This window comes from Tachyglossus aculeatus, chromosome 21 (assembly GCF_015852505.1).
Source record: "Tachyglossus aculeatus isolate mTacAcu1 chromosome 21, mTacAcu1.pri, whole genome shotgun sequence".
Lineage (NCBI taxonomy): Eukaryota > Metazoa > Chordata > Mammalia > Monotremata > Tachyglossidae > Tachyglossus > Tachyglossus aculeatus.
Genome location: NC_052086.1, coordinates 47,390,578 through 47,407,147, shown reverse-complemented (window position 1 = coordinate 47,407,147; position 16,570 = coordinate 47,390,578). Strand labels below are relative to the sequence as shown.

Below are 16,570 nucleotides of genomic sequence, written 5' to 3'. Positions count from 1 at the left end.
GGGGGGATGGGGAGAGGAAGAAGGGGGCTCATCATCATCATCATCAATCGTATTTATTGAGCGCTTACTGTGTGCAGAGCACTGGACTAAGCGCTTGGGAAGTACAAGTTGGCAACATATAGAGACGGTCCCTACCCAACAGTGGGCTCACAGTCTAAAAGGGGGAGACAGAGAACAAAACCAAACATACTAACAAAATAAAATAAATAGAATAGAGATGTACAGGTAAAATAAATAGTCTGGGAAGATCCCAGAGTAGCAACATTCAAGGGAGGAGAGGACTGAGTGCAGCAACAAAAAAAGGCACAAAATTCAAGAGCCATGAGAGATCCACAGCCTAACTAACTGATCTACTACTGTGACCCCATAAAACCAACAGATCTCCTGCCCTTTTCCTCTACATCTTGCATGGAAATGGCAGGAGAGCTACAAAGTGTAGTTAGTGCCAATTTTATGCTACATTGCTTGGTTTGGGGTTAAAGTAGACATAAACATCATTTCTTTTTTCATTATCAAGATTTTTAAAATTTAAAACCCAAGAATTAAACATCAGTGATAAAGGAAAAAACCGCCCTCAGTGGGAAGGGCATGGGCTTTGGAGTCAGAGGTCATGGGTTCAAATCCTGGCTCTGCCAATTGTCAGCTGGGTGACTTTGGGCAAGTCACTTCTCTTCTAGACTGTGAGCCCACTGTTGGGTAGGGACCGTCTCTGTATGTTGCCAACTTGTACTTCCCAAGCGCTTACTACAGTGCTCTGCACACCAAGAGCGCTCAATAAATACGACTGAATGAATGAGGCAGATTTTTTTAAGGTATGTAGGTCCACCGTTATTTATCAGTCAGTGGTATTTACTGAGTGCTGACAGTGTGCTCAATACATACGACTGATTGATTGATTCTCTGTGCCTCAGTTCCCTCATCTGTAAAATGGGGATTAAGACTGTGAGCCCGACGTGGGACAACCTGATCACCTTGTATCCCCCCGGCGCTTACAACAGTGCTTTGCACATAGGAAGCGCTTAACAAATACCATCATTATTATTATAATTAATGATGTTAAATCCCCACACCAAACTGCTACCACATTCGCAACTCAGAAATACATTTTCCGCCTGATAATTCAAACAGCTGAACCGGTCTGGGGCAATTCCCTAGTAAACATCACAGACTGAAGAGAAAAACTGGCATTTGAGATTCCTGGTTTGGAGATGTATTTTACCAATCTGGATTTACTACCAGACGTCTTTAAGACTGTGAGCCATCTCTATATGTTGCCAACTTGTACTTCCCAAGCGCTCAGTCCAGTGCTCTGCACACAGTAAGTGCTCAATAAATACGATTGATTGATCTGTGCCAGCAGGAAACTATCCGGTCACCTCATCCTGGCCTTGGCTTGGCAGAGGAGGCACTGACCTGGGTTGGTGATGCGCTCGGGTACCGGGGTACACCGCAGTTTGATCCTCACTTGGCAGGAGTTCACCACGACGTTGTCGTTGGGGTTCAGGTTGCGGGTATTGACGATCCCGGGGGCGTAGTAGCCCCTCATCAGGAGATAGTTGGTGTGGGAGGCCTGTCGCGCTTTCACCTCAATCCTGCCCTTGCTTCCGGTCCCTTCATCCAAGTCGTCGTCTTCTTCGTCGTCGTCTTCCTCCAGTCCTCCTTCCTTTTCCATGCTGCAGGAAAGACAGTCAGGGTGGGTTCCCGGATCGATCCCTCCGATATATCGAAGCCCCTCCTTTAGGTGGGAGGTGAATCCAATTTATTCATTAAGGATATAGTGTGGCATCAGTCTTTTCTATGCTTCAAGAGGGCCCAACCAATTGCAGGGGAAAAATCAATCACTCAATAAATCAATCAAAAGACGGTCTTCGCTGAATGCTTACGGCATGCACAACACTGTGCAAAGCGCTGGGGAGAGTGCACTACAGCATAGTTGGTAGACACGTGCTAATAATAATAATTGTGGTATTGGTTAAGCGCTTATTATGCACCAGGCACTGTACAAAGCGCAGGGGTAAATACGAGCTTATCAAGTTGGACACAATCCCTGTCCCACACGGGGATCAAGGACTCAATCGCCATTTTACAGATTAAGTTACTGAGGCACAGGGAGGTGAAGTGACTTGTCCAAGGCCACACAACAGACAAGTGGCGGAGCTGGGATTAGGGCCTTCTGACGTCCAGGCCCATGCTCTAACCACTGGACCACGTTGCTTGTTCTCTGCCCACAAGGAGTTTACAGTCTAGAGGAACAATCAATGGATACCCATCACTTCCATGAAGCCTTCCCAGATTGACCTCACCTTATTCTGACCTTCCTCAGACCATTCTGGCTACCTCTTAAAATGTACCTTTGTTCCTACAGATAGATTTGGGGGTTTCCTTTATCATTTTTATAGTTTATGATTATATCATTTCTGCTTATATCCATTCATTCATTCAATCGTATTTATTGAGCGCTTACTGTGTGCAGAGCACTGTACTAAGCGCTTGGGAAGTACAAGTTGGCAACGCATAGAGACGGTCCCTACCCAACAGCGGGCTCCATTTGCCCCCCCCATCTCAACTTCTCTCCTTCCTTATACAATAAACTCAAGGGCTTAGAACAGTGCTCAGTGCTTAGAACAGTGCTTTGCATATAGTAAGCGCTTAATAAATGCCATTATTATTATTATTATTATTATTATTATTAAGGGCAGTGGCTGCGACTTTTTGTGCTTTTGAGATTCCTCATAGAGTAAACAATACAACGAACAATACAATATTACCAACAATACAAACAATACAGCAGCTCTTCGGAGTTCTCCCAAAAGGCCCCAAAACTAAGGAGAAAGGCATGAAGAGGAAGGAGCCGGGTGAAGCGCAAACGGTGGCAAAGCAGCCAATAAAAGGATACGAGTCATTGGAGATACATCACCAATTGATTGACATTGATTGACATCGATCTGCATTCCTTCACATTGCTGAATGAATTGGTGATCAATGTCAATCAACTGGCGATGTATCTTCAATGACTCGTATCCTTTTATTGGCTTATTTTACTTGTACATACCTATTCTATTTATTTTATTTTGTTAATATGTTTTGTTGTCTGTCTCCCCCTTCTAGACTGTGAGCCCACTGTTGGGTCGGGACCGTCTCTAGATGTTGCTAACTTGGACTTCCCAAGCGCTTAGTCCAGTGCTCTGCGCACAGCAAGCGCTCAATAAATACGATTGATTGACTGATTCACCCAGATCCTTCCTCTTCATGCCTTTCTGCTTAGTTTGGGGGCCTTTTGGAAGAACTCCCGTAGAGCTACTTGAAAAACCCCAAGTCCTACAAAGTCTGTATCAGACTGAATCATGGATCACAGCCTTGTCTTCCCCACAAACTCCAGCCTAGCCAGGAGTAGGACAAAGAGGGCTGCGGACCCGGCGTCAAACCACATCTTCACAGGCTCCCTCTTGGGTCTGCGAGGGCGGGAAAGCACCGTGGAGGAGTAATAATAATAATAATAATAATAATAATGATGATGATGATGGGGACATACGCTAGGCACGATGGATTATCAGAAGAAAAGTCAGGGTCACAGAGAGTAATTAGCCCTTTCACAGACATTCAGATGGATGTCCAGGTGGGCTACCCCGACACTGCACCTGCATGATATAGTAATAATAATAATGATGGCATTTATTAAGCGCTTACTATGTGCAAAGCACTGTTCTAAGCGCTGGGGAGGTTACAAGGTGATCAGGTTGTCCCACGGGGGGCTCACAGTCTTCATCCTCATTTTACAGATGAGGTGCTGAGGCCCGGAGAAGTGAAGTGACTTGCCCAAAGTCACCCAGCTGACAATTGGCGGAGCCGGGGTTTGAACCCATGACCTCTGACTCCAAAGCCCGGGCTCTTTCCACTGAGCCATGCTGCTTCTCTATGATATGATATGTCCTCACTGGCTGATCTACAGTACGATAATAATAATAATGATGGCATTTGTTAAGCGCTTACTATGTGCAAAGCACTGTTCTAAGCGCTGGGGAGGTTACAAGGTGATCAGGTTGTCCCACAGGGGCTCACAGTTTTAATCCCCATTTTACAGATGAGGTAACTGAGGCACAGAGAAGTGAAGTGACTTGCCCAAAGTCACACAGCTGACAGTTGGTGGAGCCGGGAGAATAATAATAACGATGGTATTTGTTAAGCGCTTACTATGTGCAAAGCACTGTTCTAAGCGCTGGGGAGGTTACAAGGTGATCAGGTTGCCCCACGGGGGCTCACAGTTTTAATCCCCATTTTACAGCTGAGGGAACTGAGGCACAGAGAAGTGACGTGCCTTGCCCAAAGTCACACAGCAGAGCCGGGATTTGAACCCATGACCTCTGACTCCAAAGCCCGGGCTCTTTCCACTGAGCCACGCTGCGCACACCAGATACACTCTAGACCGTGAGCTCGTCGTGGGCAGGGAATGTGTCTGTTTATCGTTATATTGTAATAATAATGATGGGATGTGTTAGGCGCTTTCTCTGTGCCAAGAACTGCTCTAAGCGCTGACTCTCCCAGGCGTTTAGTACAGTGCTCTAAACACAGTAAGCGCTCAATAAGTACAACTGAATGAATAACTCGACTCTTCCTTCCACCACTTTCTATGGGAGACTCCATCCAAATCATCGTAACACGGACTCTGGGGACCCAGTTATGAGCAGCAGAAATGCAGGAAGGGAATGCAGTGTTTTATGCTCCCAAACCTTTGCCTTAGGGTCCGGGGGAGTGCGAGTTGTGCTATGGGAAATCCCGGTCGTTTAATGATGTTCTGAGGAAACTCTGAAATTTCCTCAGAATTGAATAAGCTCCATGTGGCAGCTCAAGCTCTCTAATGGAAGTCCAGAAAATAAAAGTTACATAATACGTGGATTAAGACTGCGAGCCCCACGTGGGACAGGGGACTGCGTCCAACCAAATTACCTCGTATCTACCCCAGTACTTAGAGCAGTGGCTGGCACAAAAGTGTATGACAAATACCAATTTCATTCAATCGTATTTACTGAGCGCTTACTGTGTGCAGAGCACTGCACTAAGCGCTTCGGAAGTACACCTCCTCCTCCTCACCTCCTCCAGGAGGCCTTCCCAGACTGGGCCCCTTCCTTCCTCTCCCCCTCGTCCCCCTCTCCATCCCCCCCATCTTACCTCCTTCCCTTCCCCACAGCACCTGCATATATGTTTGTACATATTTATTACTCTATTTTACTTGTACATATCTATTCTATTTATTTTATTTTGTTAGCATGTTTGGTTTTTTTTCTCTCTGTCTCCCCCTTTTAGACTGTGAGCCCACTGTTGGGTAGGGACCGCCTCTATATGTTGCCAACTTGGACTTCCCAAGCGCTTAGTACAGTGCTCTGCACATAGCAAGCGCTCAATAAATATGATTGATTGATTACAAGTTGGAACATAAAGAGACGGTCCCTTGAGCGCTGCAGAGCACTGCACTAAGCGCTTCGGAAGTACAAGTTGGAACATAAAGAGACGGTCCCTACCCAACAGTGGGCTTCCAGTCTGGAAGGGGGAATTTAAAAAACAAATCAAAACCGGGCCTGTGGCTTGATCCACTTGCCCCTCGGGCTTGGGGACGAAAGTTCTCTTACTTTTTGATGACTTCGTTCTCCACCATCGAGCTGTCCACCACGACTATCTGCTCCGGGATCCTCACATCGACGGACACCAGCCCCATGGAGAAGAGGCTTATAATGGCCCCACAGTGGCCTCCAGGTCCATCCAGAGAAAAAGCCACCAGGTCGCTGGCAGCGCCGGCGACCTCCTGGTCCTTGAATGAAAAGTTATCCGGCTGGTCCGACTTGCCAGCCGCCTTGACCTTCTTGAGGAATTGGTAGGACTCGGTGCAGATGGTGGTGGGAAACCGCCAGGTAAAGATCCTGCGGACAAACGGTGCGGGAAAGAGAGTTAGGGTAATAATAATAATAATAACAGTGGCATTTATTAAGCGCTTACTATGTGCAAAGCACCGTTCGAAGCGCTGGGGAGGTTACAAGGCGATCAGGTTGTCCCACGGGGGGCTCGCAGTCAACCCCCATTTTACAGCTGGGGGAACTGAGGCCCAGAGAAGTGAAGTGACTTGCTCAAAGTCACCCAGCTGACAATGGGCAGAGCCGGGATTTGATGGTGGAAAAACCAGGAAGGCATTCCAATAAGCCCGTCTCCCCACACATCACAGGCACGGGATTGACCTGATTCCCAGAAAGGAGCCTCTGGATTCAGAAGGCCAAGAGGTCCAATGTGGACTATTAGAAAAAGAAATAAGGAAACGCAGAAGGGACTGTTTTGGGTGTGAGAAGATGTTAGGGGAGGTGCTACAAAGGATGCTGTCTCTCCAGACGTCCAGTTGTTGATATGAGGGATAGGACACCGGGAGATGCCGAGTGGATTCTATTCCTCTAGTGCTCGCTGCCCTCGTCTTCTGACTCACCTGTAGTAGGTCTGTGACAGCTGATAAGACATTGGCACGAAGGGTAAGGCCCTGTTCTTTTTCGGCCCCAGAGAGTGGTTTACTCGGCGGCGGTTCACCAGGCTCCTCTTCTGGCATTCCAGGAAGGCCTTCACGAGGATGTGGTCCTCATACTCCCGGTACAGACGGAAAGTCTGAAACACATGGCCAGAGTGTGGGTCAGGAAGGGCTCATTCGATCGTATTTACTGAGCGCTTACTGTGTGCAGAGCACTGGACTAAGCGCTCGGGAAGTCCAAGTCGGCAACATACAGAGACGGTCCCTACCCGACAACGGGCTCACAGTCTAGAAGGGGGAGACAGACGACAAAACGAAACATGCGGACAGGTGTCAAGTCATCAGAACAAATAGAATTAAAGCTAAATGCACATCATTAATAAATAGAATAGTAAATACGTACAAGTAAAATAGTGTAACAAATCTGTTCAGACATACATACAGGTGCTGTGGGGAGGGGAAGGAGGTAGGGCGGGGGAGATGGGGAGGAGGAGAGGAAAAAGGGGGCTCAGTGTGGGAAGGCCTCCTGGAGGAGGTGAGCTCTCAGCAGGGCTTTGAAGGGAGGGAGGGAGCTAGTTTGGCAGATGTGGGGAGGGAGGGCATTTTGGGCCAGGGGGAGGACGTGGACTGGGGGTCGATGGCGGAACAGGTGAGAACGAGGCACAATGAGGAGGTTAGCAGTGGCAGAGGAGCGGAGGGTGCGGGCTGGGCTGGAGAGGAGAGAAGGGAGGTGAGGTAGGAGGGGGCGAGGGGATGGATGGACAGCCTTGAAACCGAGAGTGAGGAGTTTTTGCTTGATGCGCAGGTTGACAGGCAGTCACTGGAGTGTGCCAAAGTAGTGGGAACAAAACGGTTCTCTGCGCTGAAGGGAATGGGGCCCCAAACGCCAAACACCAGAAGGAACAGGCAATCCTAAATTCCACTAGTCAAGAGTGCTAAGTGGCCAGTGGAACTTGGACCTTGGCAAATAGACAGAATCTCAAGGGGGCTCAGTTTCTCTCTGAGCTTCCTCCATTCTCTTCTAAGTTGGACCAAATCATCTCATGGCCTGAATTCATTCATTCATTCAATCGCATTTATTGAGCGCTTACTGTGTGCAGAGCACTGTACTAAGCCCTTGGGAAGTACAAGTTGGCAACATATAGAGATGGTATGTTCTCGTTTAGCCACCAAACGAAAATGTAACAGAAGCAGCACGGCCTAGAGGAAAAAGCGTGGGCCTGGGAATCAGACGACCTGGGTTCTAATCCCGGCTCTGACAACTGCTTGCTGTGTGACCTGGGGCAAGTCACTTAACTTCTCTGTGCCTCAGTTATCGCAACTGCAAAATGGGATTAAATACCTTTTCTCCTTCCTACTTCGATTGTGAGCCCCACGAGGGACAGGGACTGTGTCCAAACTAATAAACTGGTACCTACCCCAGTGCTCAGAACAGTATTTGACACATAGTAAGCGTTTAACAAATACCATCAGAAAAGGAAAAAAATAAATAACACTGTGGGCTGATGAGCACAACTACTGCTTTCTCTCTATCTTGATGAGAATCTGAAATGCCATTATGAAAAACTGTTCCCCATCTATTTATTGTAGCATCTTAGAGGAGCAGTGTGACCTAATGGTTAGAGCCCAGGCCTGAGAGTCAGAAGGACCTGGGTTCTAATCCCAGCTCGGCCACTTGTCTGCTATGCTACCTTGGGCAAGTCACTTAACTTCTTTGCACTTCAGTTAGCTCATCAGGAAAATGGGGATAAGACTGTGGGCCCCATGTGGGATCTGGACTGTGTCCAACCTGATTACTTTGTATCTATCCCAGCGCTTAGAACAGTGCTTGACATTCATTCATTCAGTCGTATTTATTGAGCGCTTACTGTGTGCAGAGCACTGTACTAAGCGCTTGGGAAGTACAAGTTGGCAACATATAGAGCCAGTCCCTACCCAACAGTGGGCTCACAGTCTAAAAGACTTTCCACCCCAGAGTCCATTCTTCACGCCGCTGCCCAGATATTTTTCAAAAAAAAAGTTCGGTCCTCGCCTCCCCATTCAAGAGCCTCCAGATGTTGCCCATCCACCTCCGCATCGAACAGCAACTCCTAACCGTGGTCTTCCCAGGCACTCGATCCCCTTGCCCCCTCCTACCTTACCTCGCTCATTTCACTTCACTCCTCGAATAACAACCTACACACCCTACTTCAACCTCGCCTGTCTCGCTGCTGACCCTTCGCCCATGTCCCGACTCTGGTCTGAAACTCCCACCCCCTTAATATCCAACGGACCATCACTCCCGCCTCCCTCAAAGCCTTATTAAAATCCCATCTCCTCCAAGAGGCCTTCCTCGGCTTCCTTACTCCCTCTCCCTTCTGCATCACCCAGCCCTCACCCCCAAAGCACTTATGTACACAATCCTCTACGCTGTAAGCCTGTCTCTAGACAGTAGGTTCAGTAGAGAAGCAGCGCGGCTCAGTGGAAAGAGCCCGGGCTTTGGAGGTCAGAGGTCATGGGTTCAAATCCCGGCTCCGCCGATTGTCAGCTGGGTGACTTTGGGCAAGTCACTTCACTCCCCTGGGCCTCAGTACCTCCCTCTGTAAAATGGGGATGAAGATGGTGAGCCCCCCGTGGGGCAACCCGATCACCTTGTAACCTCTCCAGCGCTTAGAACAGTGCTTTGCACACAGTAAGTGCTTAATAAATGCCATCATTATTATTACGGGCAGGGATCGAGTCTGCTAATTCTGCCGTATTACACTCTCCTAAGTGCTTAGTATGGTGCTCTGCTCATAGTAAGCTATCAATAAATACAACTGACTGCTATCCATAATATATTTCTTTTAAGGTCTTTTCCCTGCACTAAAATGTAAGCTCCTTGGGGGCAGGGAACTTTTCTATCACCTCTGTATATTGTATGCTCCCAAGAGCTTACTACAGTGCCCTGTATACAGTAAGCACTCAATAAATACAATTGATTAACTTCACCCATGATTCACTGGATGACTGGCAATCTTCCACAATTCCTCTATTATTTATCTTTCTCTCATAGCATTCTCTTCTTATTAGCTAGGGTAGAATAGCTAGCTAGTTATTTACCTTTATTTATTTATTATTTATCTTTCTCTCATAGCATTCTCTTCTTATTAGCTAGGGTAGAATAGCTAGCTAGTTATTTATCTTTATTTATTTATTATTTATCTTTCTCTCATAGCATTCTCTTCTTTTTAGCTAGGGTAGAATAACTAGCTAGCTAGAGTAACTTTCACGACAGATCATTGGTAAGACCTAAAGTGGCCATACAAGATCCAACGATATCCGTCGCTGACATTTCAACATAGCCCTTTGTGGGCAGGGATTGTCTCTATTGCTGAACTATACTTCCCAAGTGCTTAGTACAGTGCTCTGCATACAGTAAGCGCTCAATAAATACGACTGAATTAATGAATGAATTACCCCTACCCCTTGACTTCCCATCCTTTCATTTCACAAGTCATCCACAGATGTTCTTTCATTCTTTTTTAAAATGGTATTTGTTAAGGGCTATGTGCCAGCACTGTATAAAGCGTGGTAGATGTACTTCCCAAGCGCTTAGTACAGTGCTCTGCACACAGTAAGCGCTCAATAAATACGATTGATTGATTGATTGATTAGATACATGCTAATTAGGTTGGACCCAGTCCTAGTCCCTCATGGGGCTCACGGTCTTAATCCCCATTTTACAGATGATGTAACTGAGGCGCAGAGAAGTGAAGTCATTTGCCCAACGTCACCAAGAAGACAAGTGGCAGAGTCAGAATTAGAACCCAGGGCCATTTGACGCCCAAGCCCATGCTCTAGCCACTTGGCCACATTGCTTCTCTTTCCCAAAAAAGAAGGGAGTCTTCTACTGGACTAAATTTTTTGAGAGCCTTGGGGTTGATAAGAGTTACTGATATCTAAAAGGATCGCTCTCTGAGCGCTCCATTTGTTCACACATGGAGCCCGAGGGGAGTTACTGATGAGCCAGAATTTCAAAGGCAAATCAAGACACTCACCTGAAATGACTGGCAAGATTTCATCTGACTGTCTGAGAGGGCCAGAGTGCTCTGAATCAGATTTTGGAGGACCAAAAAATGAATATCATCCACACTGAAAGAGAGAAAACGCAAGCATACCCTGAGATACACTGGGGCTATCATGAAAGATTCTCAGTAACCTTGTAAAGTTACGCTTCATTTTTGAAAAACGGAACACGTCGAATTTGTAGAAGGATGTGCTGTAAAGTAATCACTTAAATGAATCGGAAATTGCCATTTTCAAAATTAGAGACTGTGGTAATGTGCAACGTAGAAAAGCTTTCCAAAACACCTGGTCGTTACAGAAATAACACTAAGGAATTTATTTTTGAAACTTATTACTATTTTCAAGTCTAATCAAATTGATATTAACTTTCAAGGTGAACAAACCACGAACACTAAAAACAGTACTTCACCTATGGCCATGCCAGATGAAAACAGTTTCCAAAGACCTTGCCCGGCTCATTATAACAATTAAAACTCATTATGTGACTAATTTCAAAAGGTCGTCTAGTTACGAGGATTGAAATCTGCAGACAATTTAGTTAAGAGGGGCTAGAATAGACTACCAGTGCTTGCCTATTAAGGGTATCTTCCTTCCGGTTTTGAATTTTCTCATCTCCGATCGCTAAAACGCGGTACCTGGAAAAAAAGAAGAAACAGGAACTGTTTAAAGATGAAAATGATACTCCCTTTCAAAGGAGGGGGAAAAGGCTAGCCTCATTCTGTCTGCCAAGAAGGCCAAACAGGGCCACCTAAAATGGCTGGGGGCTAATTCATAACCAGATGTTTAAAGGAATGTGCCATATAAAACCAGCAGCTGGAGACATTTTTTTTTTTTTTTTAACCACGGAGGCTGCTCAAAAAATGTTTTTCTGACTTCAGACAGACCTGATTCTGCACTTTTTGGACCGCCCTTTATCGAGTGCAGTACAGCCAACGGACTTTCAGGCAAGGAATGTGTGAAGGAGAAAAACGAACCCCTCCTCCCGGCAACCTTTTAGACTGTGAGCCCACTGTTGGGTAGGAACTGTCTCTATATGTTGCCAACTTGTACTTCCCAAGCGCTTAGTACAGTGCTCTGCACACAGTAAGCGCTCAATAAATACGATTGATGATGATGATGATGATGATGAACCGGCAGCACCTGAGACACTTTCCAAGTTGTCCGACCAGGGCCGAAATGAGTCGGAACCTCTGACTACCGAAATTCCCTTTCAACCTGGACCCCATAACATCGTCTCTGAAGCACGGTACCTGCCAAATAGCTCCTGAAGCGTGTCCGGGATTTCAAGATTGGGATTCCCCAGGGTGGAACTGAACTTCTCTTTGAGCCGCTCCACAAATTCTTTAAATTCTTCCGCGCAAATCTTTCCAAATGAGAGATTGAATGTCAAACACTTAACTGACAGGATGGGTGATTACATCAAGCCCCACTAAATCATCTCCCAGTGAATTTCAGAGGCAGCCCGTCCAGAGGAAAACATGAAAGCAACAACTTCCTTCCCACTGACTAGAGAGTCTGCTCACCTCCTAAAGGTCATGACTATCTCAAGAGACCAGCAAGTGGAGGGAAAGACGAGGAAGTGGAAGAAGTTTCTGATGTTTCATGGCCCTCCCAGACACAATCAGAGGCAGTGGGATCCTGAGGATTACTAGTGGCAGCTTCAACCCACTACTGACTTCCTGGAGAGGAGGTCTTAGATTGGCGTGCTGACTGAAAACAAAGGCCGGTCACTTTGGCAGCTGCTTCCCAGCCCTAATTTCTCTGCGGGTCCCGTCACCTGACCCTCCCCTCCCACTTTTCCAACCTAAAAGGCTGGAATAATCGGAGAAACATGTCCTGGAAGGGACCCAATTCACAATCAACTTGTCTCCTAGGCAGAAGCCAGCTATCCCGTTCTTAAGCTGTCCAGAGGCATCCAAGAGCTCCCGGATAATCTCTATCACATTCATTCCCTGGGGCAAACTAGGGGAAATGGCAGCATTTCAAAGGGGTGTTAGGAACCCTAACCTTATAAAGAAAAAGAAGTTGGAAGCTTGACTGAGGTAGTTCGAAGTTGAGGCCCTGAGAAGGGCATTTCCTAAATGGCTTTGCAAACTTCTATCCTTTCAAGTCAGCAAAGCCCTCCAAATCAGCACTAAATACTAGATGCAAAGCTGCCTTTTATTCCCTATGATACCTCAGTGGGCTTTATTATAAGCTTTGGTAAAAAAAAGAAAAAAGTCTTGTCGCTTTCACCTTTGGGTCCTGGTAGTTAAGTTTTCGGTTTATGAACTCTTCAAGAAGAGCTTTATCCTGGTACACCTCAGCCAAGCAAACTCTGTACCCGGGGAAAAATAAACTGGTGAGTAATTTTCTATCGCACACACTCCAAACGATTAGCAGATATAGACAGAAGGTGCTTGGCTTCTTATTTTGCTGCTTTAGGTAACTCAACTGTGTTAGTGGCTTACTTCATTAGTAATAGTAATAACGACGCTACCCATTTATTCCTAGCAACTAAAGGTACTCTATGAATGATCTCGTTTTATCTTCACATTTTTACGAGGCAAGGAGAAGCCAATATTATATCTATTTTACAACAGGGAAACTCGGACTCAGAATGACTACGGTATTTGGCACAGGCCGCTCAGAGTAAGTGGCAGAGAAAGGAAAAGACCCTAGGTTTTCTAATTCTCTGTCCAGCTATTTGCCTAGTAGCAGTGTGGCTCAGTGGGAAGAGCCTAGGCTTTGGAGTCAGAGGTCATGGGTTCAAATCCCAGCTCCACCACTTATCAGCTGTGTGACTGTGGGCAAGTCACTTAACTTCTCTGGGCCTCAGTTACCTCATCTGTAAAACGGGGATGAAGACTGTGAGACCCCCATGGGACAACCTGATCCCCTTGTTAACCTCCCCAGTGCTTAGAACAGTGCTTGGCACATAGTAAGCACTTAATAAATGCTATTATTATTCTTATTATTATTATTAGCACACAGTCTGATTTTTTTTCAAGATATTTGTTAAGTGATTACTACAGTGCTAAGCGCTTAGTACAGTGCTCTGCACACAGTAAGCGCTCAATAAATACGATTGATGATGATTACTACATGCCAGGCACCGAACTCAGCACTGGGGTAGAGACAAAATAATCAGATGCCTCCATGGGGGACACGGTCTTAATCCCCATTTTGCAGAGGAGATAACTGAGGCATACAGAAGTTAAGTGACATACCCAAGGTCATAGAGCAGACAAATGGTGCCAGGATTAGCACCAAGGTTCTCTGGTTCCCAGACTGGTGGACTTTTCACTAGACCACACTCCTTCCCTGCATCCAGAATATATTCCCGTTGTCCAAGGTTTTCTCATTTGATCACAGATGGTGGCACGTTTTGGGATGTGAAGGGGTGAGGGATGACCAAAGGCAAGAAACATGATAGAAAGCCATATAGCCTACAGCTCCACAGAGCTGTTAGAGCTGACGGCTCCAGAAAGTGAGGCCAGCCGCCACCACAACTGGTGGCATTTATTCAATCCTTCAGTGGTATTTATCTTTTAGACTGTGAGCCCACTGTTGGGTAGGGACTGTCTCTATATGTTGCCAACTTGTACTTCCCAAGTGCTTAGTACAGTGCTCTGCACACAGTAAGCGCTCAATAAATACGATTGACTGATTTACTGAGTGCACAACATTGTACTAAGCTCTTGGGAAAGTGTAATACAACCAAACTGGTAGATGTGATCCCTGCCTAAAAGGGGCCTGCAGTCTAATGGGGGAGACGGGCATTAAAACAGATTAGGGATAGGGAAAAGAGTACAGTATAAGAATATGTACATAAGTGCTGTGGGGCTAGGGTGAGGGTCAAAGTGCTTAAGGGGTATGCAGAGGGGAGGGAAAATAAAGGGATCAGTCTGGGAAGGCCTCTTGGAGGAGATCAATCAATCAATCGATCAATCGTATTTATTGAGTGCTTACTGTGTGCAGAGCACTGTACTAAGTGCTTGGGAAGTCCAAGTTGGCAACATATAGAGACGGTCCCTACCCAACAGTGGGCTCACAGTCTAGAAGGGGGAGACAGAGAACAAAACCAAACATATTAACAAAATAAAATAAATAGAATAGATACGTACAAGTAAAATAGAGTAATAAATATGTACGAACATATGTACACATATACAGGTGCTGTGGGGAAGGGAAGGAGGTCGGGCGGGGGGCATGGAGAGGGGGAGGAGGGGGAGAGGAAGGAGGGGGTTCAGTCTGGGAAGGCCTCCTGGAGGAGGGCCTTGAAGGGAGATGAAGATGTGATTTTTGGAAGGGTTTGGAAGGTGGGAAGAGTGGTGGATTGAGGAATATGAAGGGAAAGGGAGCTCCAGGCCCGAGACAGAACGTGGTTACGGAGGTAGTGGCGAGATAGGTGAGACTGTTACAATGAGCAGATTGACAGGAGAGGAGCAGAATGTGTGCTTTGGGTTGTAGTAGGAGATTGGCGAGGTTAGGTGGGTGGGAGAGAGCTGACTGAATGCCCTACAGCCAAATGTAAGGCTGCGTCTGTTTGATGCACAGGTGGATGGGCAAACACTGGAGGTTTTTGAGGAGTGGGGAGAAACAGACTGAATGGGTTTTCCAGAAACTCCTCCTGTCATTCATTCATTCAATTGTATTTATTGAGCGCTTACTGTGTGCAGAGCACTGTACTAAGCGCTTGGGAAGTACAAGTCGGGCCCTACTTACCTCAAAATAAAGTTTTGAAGAAGTAAATAAAAAAATTAACTTGGGGAATCAGAGTGCTCGGCGTGCCGGAACCCTGAAACAAGACCAAAAGATCTTGCAGGGGACAGAGACAACTGGCTAACAGGGGACAGAGACGACTGGCTAAAAGGGGACAGAGACGACTGGCTAAAAGGTCCCAACTGTGACAACACCACCGAGAAGCAGCGTGGTCAAGTGGCTAGAGCCCGGGCCTGGGGATCATTGGGACCTGGGTTCTAATCCCGGCTCCGCCACTTGTCTGCTGTGTGACCTTAGGAAAGTCACTTCACTTCTCGGGGCTCTAGCTACCTGAACTATAAAACGAGGATTAAGACTGTGACCCCCATGAAGGATGGGAAATGTGTTCAACCTGACTACTTTGTGTGTAGCCCAGTGCTTAGTACAGTGCCTGGCACATAGTAGGCGCTTGGCAAATACCATAAATAAAAATTCAGGAATTATTAGAGCAATATATCTGCTTCCTGCAGCCTGTCCAAAAGGTATCTGGAGCATGTAATGATAATAATAATAATGACGGTATTTGTTAAGCACTTACTATGTTCTAAGCGCTGGGGACGTTACAAGGTGATCAGGTGCCCCACGGGGGGCTCACAGTTTTAATCCCCACTTTACAGATGAGGTAACTGAGGCCCAGAGAAGTGAAGTGACTTGTCCAAAGTCACCCAGCTGACAGTTGGCAGAGCCGGGATTTGAACCCATGACCTCTGACTCCAAAGCCCGGGCTCTTTCCACTGAGCCATGCTGCTTCTCTAATGTAGCCCAGAAGAGTGTTCTCTGCCCTTCCAAGAAGACTTTAGTACCTCTCACAGGACTTCAGCTCACGCTCCTAGAAACTACTGTTTTGCCAGGTTGACATCCGGAGTGGCCGGAAGAGAGTTGACGCCAGTATTCCTAGCGACTGGAAAATGATGGCAATAACATTCATAAAGGCAAGTACTTACTAAGCACCAATACCAGAGCAGGAGCTGTTCTTCGCACTAAGACAGTGCATTTTCCTCAGTCCTCAAGTGATCATTTTACACAATAATAACGGTATTTGTTAAGCGCTTACAATGTGCCAAACACTATTCTGAACCCTGGGGCAGATACAAGGTGATCAAGTTGTCCCACGTGGGGCTCACAGTCTTAATTCCCATTTTACAGATTCATTCATTCATTCGATCGTATTTATTGAGCACTTACTGGGTGCAGAGCACTGTGCTAAGCGCTTGGGAAGTACAAGTCGGCAACATATAGATACAGTCCCTACCCAACAATGGGCTCACAGTCTAGAAGGGG

At 46.5% G+C, this 16,570-nt stretch overlaps 1 protein-coding gene across 2 annotated transcripts in view; it reads right to left on the bottom strand.

Annotated features, from left to right (window-relative positions):
* GTF3C1 (general transcription factor IIIC subunit 1) overlaps positions 1-16,570 on the bottom strand; it is an 88,892-nt gene that overhangs the window by 14,047 nt on the left and 58,275 nt on the right. For both annotated transcript variants that reach the window (XM_038762374.1, XM_038762375.1), the window contains 7 exons: positions 12,782-12,863; positions 11,797-11,909; positions 11,119-11,181; positions 10,519-10,612; positions 6,464-6,636; positions 5,625-5,912; positions 1,414-1,673 (listed from right to left, as the gene is read on the bottom strand). In XM_038762374.1, coding sequence (XP_038618302.1) covers positions 1,414-1,673; positions 5,625-5,912; positions 6,464-6,636; positions 10,519-10,612; positions 11,119-11,181; positions 11,797-11,909; positions 12,782-12,863 — 1,073 coding nt within the window. The remainder of the gene's footprint in view (positions 1-1,413; positions 1,674-5,624; positions 5,913-6,463; positions 6,637-10,518; positions 10,613-11,118; positions 11,182-11,796; positions 11,910-12,781; positions 12,864-16,570) is intronic.